Source organism: Lampris incognitus, chromosome 13 (genome assembly GCF_029633865.1).
Source record: "Lampris incognitus isolate fLamInc1 chromosome 13, fLamInc1.hap2, whole genome shotgun sequence".
NCBI classification, from domain to species: Eukaryota; Metazoa; Chordata; class Actinopteri; order Lampriformes; family Lampridae; genus Lampris; species Lampris incognitus.
Window position 1 is genome coordinate 37165717 of NC_079223.1, and position 14983 is coordinate 37180699.

Genomic DNA, 14983 nt, shown 5'->3' on the forward strand with positions numbered 1-14983 from the left:
GTTAAAGCAGTGCATGCTGCGAAAAAACATGCATGCTCAGTTCTCCTACTCTGGGTAAACAAAGCTCCCATTTTTTTCCTCACAATCTTATGTTTTTACTTTCTGGCTTATATGATCACATTCCTCAGCCCTGTGAAACAAATAGCAATTAAAAAAAAGAAGAACCAATACTGTAGCGGCGATTATTGTTTCCGTGTCTTCCAACAACTCAGACCAATCATATTGCTAACCAAACATCACCGGGTTGTCTTAATTGGATGGCAAGACTGGAAAAGGTCATGGGAGAGGCGGATAAATGCCATTTCATTAGAAGGACAATGCTTCGTCTGAGGGATCAATTAATAGATAATGGGCAGCAACACAGCAAAACATAAGATCACACACACACACACACACACACACACACACACACACACACACACACACACACAAACAAATAGTATACATCGTGACACACATAGATATGAAGGCACTTATGCCATGAAAGACATTCGAATATAGACAAACAAAAGAAACACAAATATACAATATAAAGACAAAGACAACACAGGAGCATTTTCCCTCCATCTCTCTCTCTTTCTCTCTCTCACACTCACAAACACACACACACACAGACACACACACGTGTATAAAGAAACACGCAGTTCACTGGAAACTCAAATAGAGACAAATACACAACCACACATAAATAACATACTAGCAGGTTTTACAGGGGTTTTAAGATACAGAGGATGAGTTGTAATGAGATGGAGGGTGGGGACTGAGAAACCTGGTGATCAATGATCAGAAAGGATGTAATGTCGTGCCTCAATCACCACACCGACCAATTAACAGTTGTTAACACAACAGGAGAGATGCAGCAATTACCTTGCTTTTAATTGGTTAAAATGATGGCACACAAAGAGTCAAAGGCAAGCCAATCACTGTTACATAAACAGCTGCTGGTGGGCAAATGACCTTTTTGTCCACTAATCACAGCAAAGAATACCTGCTACTTTTACTATTATACGGACCTAACAGATTTTTGGAAAAGATCTGAAATTCTGATTCCTGTCTGGATCAACATCTGGTGTTCCCAACAACTGTTCACTCACATACCCAGCATCTTGACTATAAGTAGTGAGGCAGAGCAGCATCACTCTTTACAAAAAAACAATTAATGATGTGTGTCGGCTTGGTCCCAGGGCAGTTGTATTTGACAACTCCATCTCTCCAGACCCTCATGCTGTCTGCCCATGTTTAATGTTCTTGCTACATTAAATTGTTTACTTCTTGTAACTTCTCCGCAGCTTAATTACTTGGCTACTCTGGACTATGGTGGTTACTCCACCCCCATTTTGAGTTTTCCCTCATTTCGTTTTTAACATGTGCCTGAACATTGTTTCCAATGACAATAAATTGAATTGAATTGAATTTTGCACTGAGGATCCAGTTTTTGTGCAATGACACCGGCTTTTACCTTTTAGTTTCTGTCGCTCCCATCTACGGTAAAATGCCTAAACTCAAACCCCAGCTTTGACTTAATGGCAGCATCAGAGCTCTAAGAACAGACTGCAGAAGGGCAGAGTATAAACGGAAGCATGACCCACTTCTTATTTGACATTCAGAGAGATAATCTAACTGGTGACCTAACATAACAGACCCGCTTGAAAAAGGGAGGTGATGTTAAACCGGCATGTTACCACAATCGGCCAGTGAATTCTTTCACAATTCAAATGACTCACATGAGCAACCATGTTGGCAAGCGGGTGGGGCTTGAATTTTGCAGGTCTCAACTAATGCTGGGGACACACTAAAATACAGTTAAAAATCCATGCAGACAAATGAAAAACATACACACAAAAATTACTGTGGTTATGAGAAGACCCATAACAAAAGGTTAAGAGTTGACGCACACAAACAACCTCTGTAATTTTGAGAACACAAGCTCCCACGTTGTGATGACATATCGGCCGAGTTTCTTTCTTTACATGCACTTGGGATCATTTTCCAAGTCAACATTTATGGAGGCACTCGTGTTGCTGTTGTTCCAACAACTGGTCCTCCATTTCTGCACTTCAGTACACTTGCTGTTTGCTTTTCCTTTCTTTCCATCTCCCAACTCTTGTATTTTTACTCATTTTCAATTCTCTCACCCTCAGTTTTCATTGGCTATTGTATTGACAATCTCCACTCAAATTTGCGTCTTTGACAAACTCACACATCAAGAACAAGTAAAGAATCATTTATGACCATCAAGCAGCCGATCCTAAAAATCAGTCATGATGGCCAAATCATGTAATGTGTGGTGTGTTGCCGGCATAAGTCAAAAGAGAGAAGGTTGAGAACCATATTTGTTTTTTTGTTTTCCCATTTCTATTCTGGCACACAAAAATAAATAAATAAATAAATAAAAACCGAAAAAAGAGCAAAACAGTAGTGGTTGAATGATCATCATTAAGACTATAAGTGTTCCTGTGTGTGTAATGGCATCCTTAGTCCATCAAGATCATACGTCATTGTGAAATAACATTGGGCAGCACTCAAACCTAATTTTGTTCAACAGTACTCTCTATGAGTCAGCCAGACGTGCGGGCGCATGAGAATGTGCAGTGTTAAGCTTACCTAGCTCAGAGGTAGCGATTTCAGGGATAGAGATTCGCACCATTGTTCCATTGCTTAGCTCCTGGTAAGAGAATGAAAGAGTGACAGGGACCGAGAGGGAGTCAGAAGAGAGAAAGGGGGGGGGGGTGAGACCGTTTGAACCTCAACTCAAGTTCAATTCAATTTCAATAACATATAGTATAAATCCAAGAAGCATAAGGGAGATAAGTAGAATCAGATGAAACTAGAGGAGTGCACTTAGTAGAGTACAGATCTCAACCAGGCGTATTATGTACCTCGCCTTCCCCGGTGTTCAAACTTGGTGACAAACCACCCCTTTTTTCCCTATCGGGAGAAGGGAAATACATGCACACCCAGACAGAAATACCAGCGTTTTTCTTGCCATTATAAGACTTTTGCGCAGTGCTCAAATCAATTGAACAGGAAATATGGGAAAAAAAGTTGCTAATATGCAGCGCTCAAGCTAAAAAAAAAAACCTACCTAATAAAAAAATGTTACCTGTCAGTCTATACATGTGCAGCCTCCTAGACGGACCCTCACACAAAAGTGGCCAAGTGTGAAATGAAATGACAGAGATCAGGCTATCATAGTTTCAACGTCCTTATCAAAAGACTTCAAATGTGAGGGCGTGTGGGTAGTGCAGTGGTCTATTCTGTGGCTTAGCAACATGGGGATCGCTGGTTCGAATCCCCATGCTATCTACCCCATCCCCAGACACAATTGGCCGTGTCTGCGGGTGGAAAGCTGTATGTGTCCTGGTTGCTGCACTAGCGCCTCCTCTGGTCAGTCGGGGTGCCTGTTCAGCAGGGAGGGGGAACTGGGGGGGAATAGCGTGATCCTCTCATGCGCTACATCCCCCTGGTGAAACTCCTCACTGTCAGGTGAAAAGAAGCAGCTGGTGACTCCATATGTATCTGATGAGGCATGTGGTAGTCTGCAGCCCTCCCCAGATTAGCAGAGGGGGCGGAGCAGCAACCGGGACAGCTCAGAAGAGTGGAGTATTGGCCAGGTAGAATTGGGGAGGGAAAAAAAAAAGGGGGGGGGGAATCCAAAAAAAAAAAAAAAGACTTCAAATGTGGTTAATCATCACGGTTTTCATGATATAAAACCAGTCAAGGCGAATGACTGTTGTGATGATTGACTTTGAGTCATCAATGGTTTGCCATTGGAGACTATGGTACGTCCATGTGGCAGCGAGGTGAATAAGGTGAATTATTCTTTGTTCATGCGGAGTTCCTACAATTCTCCTGTGTTGAGCTCAGTAGTGAATGATTTGCTGGCTTACAAAATACTATTGACTGTTTTTACTCTTTACTTTCATGATTCATAGCCGAATACATAATGTTTCAGTTTTGACACTATCGCTGCCTAATCTGAGTCAACCACAAATGTGAGTCGCACATGTACACAGTTGACACAGATAGAGCAGTGAGAGAAAGCAGCGTTGGTCAAGTGAGCTAGAGAGAATAAGGGGAGGGAGCGGTGATGGCAAGAACAAACATTTTTCGAAGGGTTTCTTTTTTTTTTCTTCTTTTTTTTTATCAGTGCAACCACAAGAGGTTCTTCATCATACACTCAGATCTACGCACAAAAAAAATTAGGCTGATACGTCCAGTAGTTTGCGAAAGTAGCCACGGACAGACAGACAGACGGACAGACAGACAGACAGACAGACAGACACACACACACACACGCACGCACGCACACACGATTAACCAAATGCATAATCTCCTCCAGGCTGGCGGAGATAAAAATACAGGCCACTCAAAGTGGAGCGAAAATAACTTTGAGGACCGCAGTGTTCTCACATTTTCGCTACGAGTAGCTTTATACCATCCGTGGTTTTAAAATAACATCACTGCTGTCTTCACAACATTGATGTTATTTTAGCTAGCAGTGGAATTTCATGTACATGGCAATCTAGAAATGTATTTAAGAGTGGCGACAGCAAGTCCTCTTCTGAATGAATAGAGGGAAAAGCCTGGCTTTCCCTCTATTCATTAAAACATGCCCCTGAAAACATGACAGTCCTGCCTGCACAGATATGGCGCTCACTGAAACAACAGCTAGAAATGTTGGCAAACTATTGCTATTCACAATGATGTGCTAAAGGGTCAAAAAAGCTAATTGATCATTGAAGGCATCATGTCCAAACAATGGACTGCAGACACCCTCTGTCACTTGTTAAAGGGATAATTCACCTCCAAAAGGATAATTCTGTCATTATCTACTCACACTCATGCCAATAGAAACCCGGATTAGTGCTGTTTCCACACAACATCAAAGGAGTTATCCAACAAAACTTCGAAGACTTTCAAACGAGAAGATTTCTATTTTTTCCAAAACCTCTGTCACCGAACTTGATTGTGCCTACACGAGGTTGTTTAGAAAGTGAGGAGGAAGTGAACACACAGTTAAGCATGTGTGTTCGTTTGCAACAGAGGGAGTTTAAATAATCGACTGTTTAGGTGTTTGTGTGTGTTTGTGTGTGTGTGTGTGTGTGTACCAACCCAAAACCTACCTTTTGGGTCAAGGTTAGAATTAGGATTAAGTTAAGGTTAGGGAAAGGGTTAAGGTTGGGCATATAGTTATGATTGTAAGGTGAGGTTAAGGGCTAAGGAATGAATGTAGTCGATGGAGTCCCCACAAGTATAGGGTGACGTGTGTGTGTGTGTGCGCGCACGTGTGTGTTTGTGTGTGTGTGTGTGTGTGTGTGTGTGTGTGTGTCTGTAAGAAAGAGAACGAGAGGTATGTCTCATCATCAGCGGTTACTCAGGGTCGAGCATGACTGTCTTCCTTCTAGGTCTTTGTGGGTTTTCAGGTGGGTGTAGAGGCCGATCCTGGAGCCACATATTTTGGGGCAATGTGGGCAAGGGTGTGAAGAAGTGGTTGAGGATGTGGTTTTGGCCTTTCTGGTAAGTTGCTCCTTTCTGAGTTTGCACTTATTTTCAACAGTACAGTGGAGGTGGTCATGACTGTAACACCCAGCACCCTCATGGACAGCCAGACTCTCAAGGCCTCCATGTTTTTTGCTGCTTGTTCTCAGGTGTTAAGGTTGATGCCAAACCTTTTGATGTGGGCCTTGATGTTATCTTTATATCGCAAGGCATTCTGTCACGAGCTGATAGTAAAGGCCTTGTTTCGGGAGGCGAGAGTCAGACATGCTGCGGAGGACATGGCCAGTCCATCTCAGCTGATGTTGTGCGATGGCAGTTATAGTAGGCATGGTGACCTCAAAAGGTCAAACTCAAAAGTCTAAGTATCTTTAGTGTCCCTTACAGGGAAATTAGTTTGCAGCCAGTATATATAAACTGCTCACACAAACAAAACAAACAAACACCAAGGAAGAATTGACACATCACTGATGGACAACAAAAAACAACAAGACATAGCGGGCATGGAGAACCAAAGAAGTTCAAATATACAGACCATGGAAACAAGCGATCTGCAGACAACAGATGAATGCTATCTACCATTTAACAATTGAATGGCAGTGGGGACAAAGGAAGCCTTGTATCTCTTAGCCCTAATACAGGGCATCCTCAACCGACGACCTGAAGGTAACAGCTCAGACTCTGGCTGAAAGGGGTGACCTTGGCACTCCAGCAGGGAAGCAGCCTTTCTGAACACCTTCTTATTATAAGGGTCAGTAAGCTGGGCTTGAGTTCTCCCTGAAATCTTACTCGCCCATTTGATGAGTCTATCAAGCCTTTTTTTTATTGGCCAGAGTCAAATTACCAAACCAAGCAATAATACAGTACATTAAAACTGTTTCAATAAAACTTCTATAAAAGAGAGTCATCATCTCAGAGGAGACATTAAATGTACAGATTTTTCTCAGGAAAAAAACCTCCTCAAGGATGCTAAAGTTGTTGTGCTTATCCTCCCAGATGATCTTAAGAATCTTCCGGAGGCATCGCTGTTGGTATGCCTCGGAGTGCCTTCAGGTGCCTGCTATATGTGGTCCAGGTTTCTGACCCATACAGCAGGGTTGGCAGCACTACAGCTTTGTACACCAGAATTTTTGTTCTGGCCCGAAGGTCGCGCGCGGTTTTCAAAAACCCTTTTACTCAATCTTGAGAAGGCTCGGCTGGCACAACTAAGATGATGATGTATTTCAATGTCAATGTTGGCTTCTGAGGAGAGAAGGTTGCCAAGATATAGGAACTGTTCCACGTTTTTGAGTCTGGTGTTGTCTACAGAGATGGATGGGGTCAGAGCAGGCATGTTTGTGTTGGGTGGGGGTTGGTAGAAGATATGGATCTTTTTTATGTTAATGGCTAGGCCAAGCTCTTGTATGCCTTTGCAAATGTGTCCAGTATGCTCTGTAGTTCCTCTTCTAAGAGGGACACTAAGGCGTTGTCATCGGCATACTGCCGTTCTATGATGGATGTGGTGGTGGTTACCTTTAGCCCTGAATCTGTTAATATTCAGAAGATTCCCATCAGTCCTGTGCATGATTTTGACTCCCTGAGGCAGATTGGGACCCGTGAGGTAGAGGATGGTGGCAAAGAAGACAGAGAACAGGTTTGGGGCAATGACACAGCCTTGTTTAACTCCTGTGTGGAACTTGAAGGACTCTGTCTCATCTCCATAACTGCTGAGTACTCTAGCTGACATATGATCATGTAGTAGTCGTAGTACTCTGATAGGTATGTCAGGTATGGTATGCATATGAGAGGTATGTCTATGCATAAGGTCACTTACGAACGGTAGTGTGCACACATATGTGTGAGTGTGCATGTAAGTGTATGTGTTTGTGTGAAAGACAGACTGTATGTGTGTGTGTGAGTGAAGGCAGATAAAACATTGTGGATGTTCTTTCCTTTAAAAAAATAGATATCGCTCACCCTTTTTCGGGTGGTGTGTGTCTTCCTCAAGCTACGTAGGGTCCTCTACCAGAGGCCTGGGAGTTTGAGGGTTCTGGGCAGTATCTTAGCTAGGACTGCCTTTCCTAGGACTGCACTCTTCTGGAAAAGACCTCAGGTGTTGTTCCTGGAACCTGCTGGAGCCACTCTCCCAGTTTGGGGATCACAGCCCCTAGTGTTCCTACCACTGGGACTACTCTGGATTTCACCTTCCACATCCGATCTAGTTCTTCCTTCAGCCCTTGATATTTCTCTAGCTTCTCATGCCCTTTCTTCCTGATGTTGTCGTCACTCAGGATTGCTACATCGATCACTACTGCTGTCTTCTGTTCCTTGTCAACCACCACCATGTCTGGTTGGTTAGCCAGCACCTGCTTTTCAATCTGGAACTTGAAGTCCCACAAGATCTTAGCTCTGCCACTCTCAACCACTTTTGGCGGTGTCTCCCATTTACACTTGGGGACATCCAGTCTGTATTCAGTACAGATATTCCTGTACACTATCCCAGCCAATTGGTTATGGTTTTCAGTGTATGCTTTCCCAGCTCGAATTTTACACCCTGCTATTAAGTGCTGACTGTCTCAGGGGTGTCTTTGCACAGCCTGCATCTTGGGTCTTGTCTGGTGTGGTAGACCCCTGCCACAATCAATCTGGTCCTGAGTGCCTGTTCTTGTGCTGCTATTCTCAGAGCCTCTGTGCTGTCTTTGAGTCTAGGCTTTTCTAGCCGCTGGTAGGATTTCTCAATATCACCCACATCTTCTGTCTGTCGATGGTATATCTCATGGAGGGGCTTAGTCTTCTATGATACCTCCTTTTCTTCTTCCTCACCACTCTGTCTTCTGCCGCCTGAGGTACTCACTCAGCAATTCGTCCCGAGAGCCCTCTTTCTAATGTACTCGTGGATGTTCCTTTTATCATCCTCAATAGTGGCTCTAACACTCACTAACCCTCGGTCCCATCTTTTTGCTTACCGTAGTCTCAAGCTGCTGGACTTAGGGTGGAACCCTCTGCATTGTGAGGAGTCTCCATGTCCTGATATCTGTAGCCTTTACCTCCTCCTTTGGCCAGCTTATTATTCCATCTGGCTATCTGATGACTGGTAGGGCACATGTGTTGATGGCTTTGATCTTATTCTTTCCATTGAGCTGGCTTCTCAGGACCTGCTTCACTCTCTGGAGGTATTTGGCTGTAGCTGACCTCCTCCTTGGTGCCTCTTCGTAGATTCCATTTGCCTGTGGAATACCCAGGTACTTGTAACTGTCCTATATGTCTTTTATCCTACCATCTGGTAATTCAACCCCTTCAGTCCTCACCACTTTTCCTCTTTTTGCCATTATTCAACTGCACTTGTCCAGTCCGAATGACATCCCGATGTCATTGCTGTAGATCCTGATGAGGTGTCTCGCTCATTCCTGGCATACAGCTTGATCTCATCCATGTATAGGAAATGGCTGATGGTAACTCCACTTCTGAACCTGTATCCATATCCACTCTTTGTGATGATCTGACTGAGGGGGTTCAGACCTAGGCAGAACAGCAGCGGGGATAGTGCATCACCTTGGTATATGCCACATTTGATGGTTACTTTTGTGATTGTCTTTGAGTTGGCCTGTAGTGTTGTTTTCCACTGCCGCATTGAGTTCTTGATGAAGGCTATTAGTGTCCTGTTGGCTTTGTATAGTGCCAAGCACTCCAGTAACCATGTATGAAGCATTGAATCATAGGCTTTCTTGTAGTCAATCCAGGCTATGCTCAGGTTGGTCTGTCTGGTCTTAGAGTTTTCAGTGACTGTTCTATCAACCAGTAGCTGATACTTTGACCCTCTGGTGTTGTTCCCAATTCCTTTCTGAGTTTCATTCATGTACTGACTCATGTGCTCATTCAGCTTAGCTGCTATGATGCCTAACAGTATCTTCCTTGTTGTGGATAGGTTATCGGCTGGTAGTTTGAAGGAGTTGTACCCTCTTGGGGATCCCTCATGATCAGTATTGATTTCCCCTGTGTTAGCCAGTCAGCAGCTAGTTAGCAGCTGGTTCATCTGTGTCACCAGGTGTTCATGGAGTGCCGTTAACTTCTTCAGCCAGTAGGTGTGAATCATGTCAGGGCCTGGTGCAGTCCAGCTCTTACTGCTTGGGACTAGTCATTGCATGTTGGCCACCATGATGATATCTGGTTCTTGTTCTGGGATATTGCTGTGTTCTGCTCTTAGGTCCACCAGCAACTGAGCATTGGTGTTGTGTGATGCCTCCTTTTCCAACATATCCTTCCAGTATCACTCCGTCTCTGCTCTGGGTGGGTCTGATGTTGTTCCCTTGTTACTCTGCAGCTGTAAATACACATGGGATGGTTCTTTGAGGAACCTCGTTTCGCTTCTGCTTCTCTAGTATATCTCTTCAGCCTGGCAGCCATAGCTGTGAGCCTTTGTTCAGCAGTTTCCAGTGCCTCACTTATGGACATCTTGCTGTATTTATTCAACCAGGGACTTACTTTCATCAACACCTTTCTGCACCTCTGTTAACTTGGCTAACATCTCTCTGTGCTGCTTTGATGTTGGCTTCCTGCTTTCTCTTCTATGGAGGGTACTGTTGGTGACCTGTGTTCTTAATCCTGCACCCAAGCATCTCCAGGATTACAGTTGCAGTGGCATATACAAGCTCACTGGCCTGTTATGGTGCCAGTCGAGCTATTGCGTAAGGCTGTGTTCACATCCACAAGCAGGCTTTGTAATGGTAATTTGTCACTGAGTCATGGAAGCTGAGCCCAGGGGTTGACTGTCTTTAGTCTGGCCATGATTTTAATTTGAACCTGAGTAGCTTCAGCTGTCATGACTTGTAGGATTGTTTCAGCTGGGTGGAGTCTGTCCTCACGTATCTCCTGCCTACTGGGCGGCCATTCAGGGTGCTGAATGGTATTGTTGGAGCCTCTCCATCTCAAGTTGTGACAGTACTTTCCCTCTGTTAATTTTCAAACATTGAGCCACTAGCTGCCTCACTAACCTGCCCACCCTGCAAGACTTGTACACCTCTATAGCCCGGTAACGGGCAGGCAGAATCAGCACAGACCCCCTATACAGTGTATTCATTCAAACCACTTATCCTGCTCTCGAGGTCACGGGGATGCTGGAGCCTATCCCAGCAATCAGTGGGCAGCAGGCAGGGAGACACCCTGGACAGTATATAGTGTATACTTTTTGTATATAAGGGTAATTCTGTGAAATCGGTACATTTTGCGTCCCAGAGAAATAATCTGTCATAAAATCACTATAATACCAAATACACACATAATTTAAAAACATAACATTAGCATTTCTTCTATCATCAACACTACCTCAAATTTAAGTAAATTAAATATTATTTGCCATAGTTAAATTTGCATTTATGTTGATAAGGCAGGGATTTTCGCCTGTCCCTCACTATGAAAGTTATTTTTCAGCAGGTCTTTTTAATTGTAAATTGTTGGAAAAATTATACAATTTTCCCATTTGTATATTGTTCTAAAAGTAATCTCATTGTTAAGCAAGGTTTTCAGCATGAATGCATGTCATGTTTATAAAATTTAAATCATTTTATCAGTGTCCCCTGATTTCAAGTCAGCCCTTTTACTGACACACATAAAAACCTGTAAAATAATGGCACATTCCAGCAGTGACATCATTCACAGGAAGTTACATCGTTTACAGGAAGAGGATTTTCAACAGTTAAAACACAAGTAAGTTTCTCTCTTTTATAATATACAATATTGTTGTTTTATGAGATTGTTGGGGTGGGGACATCATACAGCATCATTACTGTTACCAATTTGTAACATATTAATTAAAATAATAATTTGTGTATCTTGATATTTACCATATCTACAAGTAATATTCTTTCAAACTGTATGACATGTGCTCTTGTGACCTTGAACATTAGCTAGCTAGGGGCAAATTAGTTCGAAATCGTCAATCCTGTTACTGTCAAACCTGTTACTTTTCCAGAGTAACTGGTTTGACATCTAAGTAACAGGAGTGACACTGATTAGGTTTCACTCTAGTCACACAGTTTAAAAAGTTTATTTAGATAAATTGCTAACATTTTTAAAAGTTATCTTGTGTGTATCATTGAGCTGATGACCATATTATGCAGTGTGGGTGACATATGAGCATTTATTACAGTCTTAGTAACATTTGTTAGTATATGCATCTAATATTTAATGAATTAAGGTGATACTACTGAGGTTGCTGTCTTATTTGCTAGCTAAAGATAATGCAATATTGTTGTTTTGATTAAATTGTTTATATGTATACTTCAATACACTTTTACATATGCTATTAGTATGCCATTAAGTGCAGCAGAAAAGCAAAGGCGTTATCGCGCTCGCCGAGACCAAGATCCTGAGAGAAGGGCAAAGTACCTTGAATGGGAGAAGAAGAAATGGAGGAGGGACATAGAACAGGGGAGGAAGAAATCCATACATGAGTGCAGTGAGAAAGAGCAGAGGTTACAGCGAAGAAAATGGAGGCAAGCCCAGGCAAAGAGCAGGGCAGCAAAAAAGGCAGTTTCAGTTGCACTCAGCAGCTTATCTGCACCTCCAGTGAGCCCAGAATCATTACAGGCAAATCAAGAAGAAGCTGGTCCTTCAAGGTTAGAACAGTAAAAAAAAACACATCACTATAAGGTATACACAATCCATACCTAGGCTACACAGATAAACAGTATAGTGCAGGTGTACATGCAGGTATACATATATAACATACATAGATAAATAGTATTAGAAGCAGTGCAACTCTGCATGGAAGAATGCATTCAAGAACATACCCAGAACAAGTACACTACAAAATGTATGTATTCCAGATGAGCCTGAGTACCATTATCATGGTCAATTTTATACACTTGCCATAATTTCTCAGATTTTTATGCATTTACTTTTATCATTGCCTTAGGGTAAAGTATGTTTTCAGCTTTAATGTGAAGATGATACACTTTCATATGTGATGATTTGTATTGCTGTTCTCAGTGTTTCACTCATCTTCAATGACGCATGTGACGTGTGATAAGTGTTAATGGTCTGGTGATGTTGCAAGTTCACCATGTTATTATTTACCTTCTAAACTTTGATAGAGTTTTTACCTAACTCAATGTGAATTTTGATACCTACTTCAAAGAGACTTGTGATGTGTGATAGGTCTTTATGGTCTGGTTTTAATGTTGCCAGTTGATTTCTCTGACCAGTGTACTGAGGATCAGTTTCAATTAAAGTAACATTCTTCTAAATCTCTTGTTATTGATGTATATGTGTAAATGCAATAACACAAGAGCCGTAAAGTGACTACAGAACCTCACCCCTATCTTGTAATGTTAAAGAAAATGAAACCAAATACCAGATAAAAGAACTTTGTCTGGGATTCATGATCCCGACTACAAACCCCTCAAAACATTACATTTCTTAGAATTCAATGTGCTTCACTAATATAACTATGCAAATTCCATGCTACTGCAATTTAAAAGATATGGTCATTTATAAGGTATAATAATAACAACAATAATAATAAATGCAGTAATGTTTTTAAAAGATACAAATATGTACAGTGTGCTGAAGAATGTGTCTCATTATCCCTGTTACTCTTGTCAGTCCTGTTACTTCATATGTCAGTCCTGTTGCTGTCATTAATTTGATAAAAATGTAAAAATGACAATTAGAAGGGCCAACCAGGTATTACCATTCCAATTAAGACTGTAAACTGTTTTGGAAACTACCTTTTATTCAATACCTCTCTCATAAAAAAATATATATATCTTAATTTATATGTGGTCTCCTTTTAAAATTTTGATTTTCTTGGTCATCTGAATGATGAAATTGAATGTCTAAAAATATATTCATAATCTGAAATAATCCCAGTGAAAAGAGGGACTCAAATACTGCTCATACATGTGTAAACTGTTACACAATTCTAATTCCAAATATTTTATATAGTAACCATTTTGTCCGTAACAGGGTTGACAGATAAATTGTATCATGGAGTAGATAACATGTCATAAAATAAATAGCCTGAGATGGCACCATATAATTTATTGTCACTTTAAGATGTCTTCTTTCCATAGATATTTTTAAAATGGTGATAAAAATGATTTTATATTTAAATTTTTAAAAGTTGAAAAGGTACCGATTTCGTGGAATGACCCATAAGATAATATAGTGTAATATAGTGTGAGTACATAGTATTGTAAGGTCCTGAGTCATTGTGGTCGTTAAAGATCCTATGGCACTTATCGCAAACAGTATGGGGTTCCCCTGGTGTCCAGGCAAAAATTCCCAACCTGGCTCTCCAACTGGCTACCTAATCATCCCATGTGTAATCCGCTCAATGATTCCTTCCTCTCCACCTCAAGCTGATGTGTGCTGAGCATTCTGGCAAAAAATGGCTGCTGTGCATGACCCAAGTGGGTGCTACACATTGGTGGTGGTTGAGGTGAGTTTCCAACTTAAATGTGAAGTGCTTTGGGTGTCTAGATAAAGCGCTATATAAATGTAATTCATTATTATTATTATTTCTTTCGTGTGTCCTGTTTTACATCCCGTACAGCTGGGTCCAAACTATGGACCTGAGGTACTATAGGGCAGATGTCACTTGATTGACAGTACTCATTGTAATATGTGGGCTGTTCCTAGTAGGGCAATCTTCTGGACTGCAAGGATGTTGATGTTGCATGGGATACGGCTGGTGAACTTTTCCATTCCCTTCTTCGTGAGTCCTAAAGCTCTGATGACCACTGGTGTTGTTTCGGTCTTCATACATAACCCACATCCTGCTGATTTCAATCTCCAGGTCTTTGTACTTGGCCAGCTTCTAGAGCCATGACTTTCACTGAGGTGTTTTTTTTGTTTGTTTGTTTTTTTGGATGGTATTGCCATGTCAATGAGCATGCACCTCTTTTCCTTCCTGTCCTTGATAACGATGTTCGGCTTGTTGGCTTTTATCTCTCTGTCAGTGTTGATAGGCATGTCCCAGAGGATGGTGACATCATTTTCTCAGTGACCGATTTTGGCTGATGTTCGTACCACTTCTCAGTCATCTTGATGTTGTAACTCCTGCAGATCTTCCAATGCAGGTATGCTGCTGCCTTGTTGCGCCTGTATATGTACTCGGTCTTTGCAATTTACGGGCAGCCTGAGACAATGTGGCCGATGGTTTCTTCATACATTCCACAGATTCTACATTTTGGGTCTGTTCCATCTTTGATGATGCAATGGTGATAGGATCTGGTTGTCAGGGTCTGGTCTTGTGCAGCGATTATCAGGCCCTCCGTCTCTACTTTCAGTCCAGTGCTGCTCAGCCACTGGTGTGTCTTTTGTTGGTCCACGTCTGCGTCTCTCATTCTTTTTGGGTACTTCCCATGCATTGCTTTGTCCCCCCAGGTTTTTTGCAGTCGCTACTGGCCATGGTGTTTTGCCTTCTGCTTCACTCGTTTGGCGTAGATGGTAGTTATTATTATAATTATCCTTATTTTGTTATTATTATTGTATATGGGCATGA

The 14983-nt window shown here is 42.0% G+C and overlaps 1 protein-coding gene across 1 annotated transcript in view; it reads right to left on the reverse strand.

The window, feature by feature from the left end:
• Positions 1-14983, reverse strand: part of anapc1 (anaphase promoting complex subunit 1) — a 206103-nt gene that overhangs the window by 158989 nt on the left and 32131 nt on the right. Inside the window, exon 17 of the mRNA XM_056291362.1 lies at positions 2605-2665. Coding sequence (XP_056147337.1) covers positions 2605-2665 — 61 coding nt within the window. The remainder of the gene's footprint in view (positions 1-2604; positions 2666-14983) is intronic.